Consider the following 6,000-nt stretch of genomic DNA (forward strand, 5'->3'; position numbering starts at 1 on the left):
TCTGCAAGGCGCTAACAGACCATTACAAACCAAAACCAATGGTGATCGCGGAGCGATTTCGTTTCCAACGGAGAAATCAGCAAGAGGGAGAAAGTGTAGCTGAATACATTGTGGCGCTGAAACAGCTTTCCAGATACTGTGAGTTTGACGGATATTTGGATGAATCTTTAAGGGACAGATTTGTCTGTGGTCTGAAAACAGAAGCCATTCAAAAAAGACTGCTGACAGAGCGTGACCTAACTTTTCAGGCTGCTTGTGACATTGCGAGCTCAATGGAAATGGCATCTAAAAATACAGTGGAAATTGCGGGGAAACCAAAGGAGGTGTCAGATGTACATCAGATATCCAGACAGAAAACAAGAATTGATCACCAAACTAGACGTTCAGTTCCAAGTGGTAGCCAGCTGAATAGATCGGTGGTGGACATGGGAAGGCAGCCTTGCTATCGTTGTGGAGGCAGACATACAGCCACTGCCTGCAGGTTCAAAACAGAAAAATGCCACAATTGTTCAAAAATTGGACATATTGCTCGCATGTGCAGGAGTGGAAAAACTGTGACAACACAATATGTTGAGCAGGAGGAAAATAACGAAGATGAGGTTAGTGAGGGTGAAAATGAACTATTTGGTGTATACTCAGTCTATACAGCTACAGATGGAAAAGATGGCATTGGAATAGACTTAAACATAGAAGGTGCCTCAGTCCGAATGCAGTTGGACACTGGAGCTGCAGTGACCTTAGTGCCAGAAAAAACATACATAAAGACCTTGTCACACTTACCCTTAAAACCATGCAACTTGACATTGATCACTTTCAATGGGGACACCATTCCTATAATGGGCCAAATGACTGTGGCAGTGACATATGAGGCTCAGAGACAGACATTACCACTGGTCATAGTGAAGGGTGACCGCCCTGCACTGCTGGGGAGGAACTGGCTGAAGAGGATTAAGATAAACTGGGCAAACATATTCACAGTGCAAAGCAGAGGGGACAGAGAGCCGGAGGTATTGGCACTGATGCGACGCTACCAGTCAGTGTTTGACGAGGGGCCTAGTACAATCCGTGGATTCAAAGCGCACATCAGGATTAAGCCAGAGACACCGCCCATCTTCAAGAAAGCCAGACCCCTGCCCTATGCTTTGAAAGGGACAGTTGAACAGGAACTGGACAGACTGGAGGCAATGGGAATAATTTCAAAAGTTGATCGTAGTGACTGGGCCTCCCCTTTAGTTGTCGTCCCAAAATCTGACAAGAGCATTCGAATTTGTGGTGATTATAAAGTCACCATCAACCAGAGTGTAGAGGAGGAAACCTATCCTCTACCCAACACAGAAGATCTCTTTGCAACATTGGCAGGGGGTAGATGGTTTTCGAAGCTGGATCTGTCACATGCGTACCAGCAACTCGAACTAAGCCCAAATTCAGAGAAGTATCTGACAGTCAATACTCACCGTGGACTGTATAGATACCATCGCCTATCATATGGGGTCTCCAGTGCACCTTCGATTTTCCAAGGGGTGATGGACCAAGTGTTGCAGGGTCTGGATGGAGTCACCTGCTTTTTGGATGATATATTGATAACGGCAAGCACAAGAGAAACACACTTAAAGAGACTTGAAGAGGTCTTGAGCAGGCTGGAGAAATATGGAGTGAGAGCCAAACGAGCAAAATGTCAGTTCATGAAGGACCAAGTGGAGTACCTGGGACATCTCATTGATGGACAGGGGCTACATCCCACTGAGGAAAAAGTGGCGGCCATAGTCAATGCACCTAGGCCGAGCAATGTGACTGAGTTAAGATCGTACTTGGGCCTCTTGAACTACTATGGACGTTTCCTAGAAAACTTAGCCACACTACTCCAGCCACTGCATGCATTGCTGAAGAAAGATGCTCCATGGGAATGGACTCCAGGCTGTGAGACTGCCTTTAAACAAGGCAAGGAACAGCTACTGAGAAGTAAAGCACTTGAGCATTATGACACAAAGAAAAGGGTTAGGCTTGCTTGTGATGCATCACCTTATGGGGTGGGTGCTGTGATCTCCCATGTGATGGCAAATGGGGAAGAAAGGCCAATTGCATTCGCATCCCGCACTCTGACAGAGGCGGAGAAGAAATATGCTCAAATCGAAAAGGAGGCGCTGGGGATTATCTTTGGGGTTAAGAAATTTCATAAGTATCTCTACGGGAGGAAATTCACCTTGATTACAGACCATAAGCCGTTGTTGGCCATTTTAGGGCCCCATTCAGCCATTCCGACATTGGCGGCGCTGAGGATGCAGCGCTGGGCACTGATCCTAATGGCCTACACCTATGACATAGAATACCGCAGATCAGAGGATCATGGAAATGCTGACGCATTGTCTCGGCTGCCAGAAACAAAGATGGATGACACAGCTGCTGAACAGGGGATCTTTTATTTCTCTTATGTGGATGAACTCCCGGTACAAGCCTGTGAAATAGCAGAAGGCACAAAGAAAGATTCAATTCTCAGCAAAGTGCAGCATTATATTTTGGAGGGATGGCCGGATGAGCTCCGGGATTCTTCACTGAAACTCTTTTTCAATAAGAGGACAGAGCTGTCAGCTGATCATGGATGCATCCTATGGGGACTGAGAGTAGTCATTCCACCAATACACAGACAACGGCTGCTGAATGATTTGCATGAGGGACACCAGGGCATCTGCCGTATGAAGGCGTTAGCCAGAAGCTGTATGTGGTGGCCTCAAATTGATAATGATATCGAAAATAGAGTGCAGGACTGCCAAGCTTGTCAGGCGGTACGACACATGCCGGGAGTTGCACCATTGCACTGCTGGAAGTGGCCTTCCCGAGTGTGGCAAAGAATCCACATTGATTTTGCTGAAAAGGATAAGCAACATTTCTTGGTGGTGGTGGACAGCCACTCCAAATGGCTTGAAGTTGTGCACATGACTGTGACAACAGCATTAAAAACCATTGAAGTCCTCCGTGGTCTGTTTGCTTCTCATGGCCTGCCAGAAGAATGTGTCAGTGATAACGGACCTCAATTCACCTCATCAGAGTTCCAACAGTTCTTGAGAAATAATGGTGTCAAGCAGACCTTGGTTCCGGCATACCATCCTGCCTCAAATGGGGCAGCTGAGCGGTCCGTTCAGACACTGAAGGCATCTTTGATGAGGCAGGTACTGAGTGAGGATCAAAAAGGCCCAAAATGTTCCCTACAGCATCGCCTAGCAAACTTCCTCCTTATGTACCGCAGTACGCCACATTCTGTCACGGGATGTACTCCAGCCGAGCTGTTTTTGAAACGTCAGCTGCGGACCCGTTTCAGTCTCCTCAGGCCGGACCGTGCCAAATTCATGGAAGCCCAGCAGGCAAAACAAAAGGCACACCATGATCGGTCTTCCTCTACCTTGCGGACCTTGAATGCAGGTGACTTGGTCAGAATGAGAAACTTCCGTGAGGGGAAGGAGAAATGGAGTAGGGCTACAGTTGTGAAGCGTCAGGGCCCTGTGACCTATCTGATTAATGATGGTGTGAGAGAGCGCACTGTCCATATTGACCACCTGCTGTCCTCCAAGGAAACCATGGACTTTGCGCCTGTTGACAATGACCCCCCTCATGCCCAAACACCAGAGCACCAGACACCGGAGCACCAGACACCGGAGATGAACTTACCGGGAACTGCAGGAGCTACTGAAGCCATCAGTAGAGACAGGATCATGACACCAAGACAACAGTTGCACACACACACGCCTGCAAGTGCAGTGATCACCACACCCACAGCATATCGAACGCCACTTTCAACACCAGTCAGAGCACCCACAACCGAACCTGAACCAAGAAAATATCCACAGAGATACCACACAGCTCCAAAGAGACTGGACTTATGATTTCTATGTTTCCTTTAAGTGAATGGCCTCAAAGGCCAGGGTTTAGTCATGAGTTCGTAGCCTTGAAAATTAAATAAAGAGTGTGAGGTTGTTTAGTTTTGCATGAGTTAAAAGGCAAGCAAATTATTAACATTATGAGATGCTAACCTGTATTCCTGTTTTACAGTAATGTGTTTACAGCATTTTTATAGTAGATGATTTAGTTACTAAAAAGGGAGGAGTGTTGTATCCTTGTTTAGTTACGCATATAGGGTTTGGGGTTGTGTTGGAGCGCCCTCTACTGGTGAATAATATATGTGAGATACGCTACACCCTGTACGTTAGTTCAATGAGTGTGTTGCTGGAATAAACAGTGAACTGAATGCCGTCTCCGTTTCTTCAAGTATACAGAAATATAACAGGAATCATTATCATCATTTACCATTTCAAATGTTAGACTCTTTAACTTCGTGTAATGAGTTAGTGATTCTTGCCTAGATGTACAACAAGAGTACCTGGAATGGAATGATCAGCAGATGGAGATAGAGTTGCATTTGTAGCAGAGCCGTACATGAAAGTTCATTGAAAGGGACTACGGTACAGAGAAAGTTTAATTTGGCCAAGACTGACCTGAGAAGTTTATTTCAACACATTTCTAAGAACTAAGAACTGTCCAGGCTGCCGAATTACATTGCGCCTTTATCTGTTTGCGTAAATTATGTTTCGTTATCAGGTCCATTTATTGTCACCCTACAACGTGAGCTGTTTCCTATGTTGTCAGACTTGTAAAACCGCAGCTAGCTTAATTCATTAACACAGGGCTCTGTTAGGCGCTATGGTCAAATGTCTCGAGAATAATTATTAATGTTCCTAATCTAGCATGGCGCTCTGACCCGCAGCTAAAAGCCAAATTGTATATTTTCATGGAGGGTGGAGGGGCTATGACTGTTTTTCCATGATGACAGGTATATTTTTTGGGAGGGTGGGTAGTCTTCTCTCTTTCTTGAGAGGACTCTTGATGGTTAAGGTTGAGCTTTTTGTCCGTTTATGTGGTTTTTTTTTGTTTCTTTCTTCGTCGTTATTGTTGTCATTATTTGCATTATTCCAGTGTTCCCTATTGTGCGTGTGTGCGCGTGTGGGGGTGGGGGGGTTGCCCGGGTATCGACCTTATCAAACTTTGCTCTTTGTCAAACATGCTTTTTTTCTCTCTCTCTTCTCTCTTTTTTTATTTTGTATTCTCCTCATGCTTATGCCAAACGACAATTTAAATAAATATGAGTAGTATTAATATTATGTCATGGAATGCACCAGGCCTTAACTCTCCCCAGAAGCGAACAAGCACTTTGAAGCTCCTTTATAGAAAGAATATCCATTTTGCTTTCATTCAAGAGTCACATTTAGCCAACTTGAATCTGATGTACATAGATTTAAGAACAAGTACTATCACGTGGTCGCTTCCTCTTGCTATACCAAGAAGAGCAAAGGTGTCCTTATAGCTGCAAAATGCAACCTACATTATACCAACATGGGCTCAGGGGGATCTGATGATGGTCGTATCACTTTCTGAAGATAGTTTACAATGGTATCAAAATTGCACTTATATGTGTCTATGCTCCAAATTGCTTTGACCAGCTTTTTTATAACTCATTGGCTTCTACATTAACAGCTCTCCCAGACTATCAGCTTTTAATAGGGGGTGACTTTAACGCTGCATGGCTTCACAATATTGACAGAACAGGGGTAACAGAAAGCAGAGATCAGCGACTGGCATCTTTGGCATTGCAGAAACTGTCCACCGACTATGGGGTGACTGATACATGGCGAATGATGAATCCCTCTTCCAGAGAATATTCCTTTTTTTCTGCCCGTCATAAATCTTTCTCAAGAATAGACTACATTTTTGCTTCCAAAACTCTTTTCAATGAGATTTGCAGTACTGCAATGACTCCAATAGCTTTATCCGATCACAGGGCTGTTCTATGTAGTATTTCATTAAGGGTTGGTCAACCTAGGGCAGTCCGGTGGCGTTTTAATACATCACTGCTTCAGAATGACACATTCATACACGAGCTGGAGGCTGAGTTGGAGGAATTTATTAAAATAAATGGACCTTCAGTGGATGATCCACGTGCACTGTGGGAGGCAG

At 44.9% G+C, this 6,000-nt stretch overlaps 1 protein-coding gene across 1 annotated transcript; it reads left to right on the forward strand.

Moving 5' to 3' along the window:
* The first annotated feature begins 845 nt into the window (after window positions 1–845).
* Window positions 846–4,414, forward strand: LOC134060553 (uncharacterized protein K02A2.6-like). Its single transcript, XM_062517284.1, has 4 exons — window positions 846–1,362; window positions 2,104–3,164; window positions 3,207–3,690; window positions 4,353–4,414. The coding sequence occupies exons 1-4, from the start codon at window positions 846–848 to the stop codon at window positions 4,412–4,414; spliced, it is 2,124 nt and encodes a 707-aa protein (XP_062373268.1).
* Window positions 4,415–6,000: the final 1,586 nt, after the last annotated feature.

The sequence above is a fragment of the Sardina pilchardus genome, chromosome 16 (assembly GCF_963854185.1).
Source record: "Sardina pilchardus chromosome 16, fSarPil1.1, whole genome shotgun sequence".
NCBI classification, from domain to species: Eukaryota; Metazoa; Chordata; class Actinopteri; order Clupeiformes; family Clupeidae; genus Sardina; species Sardina pilchardus.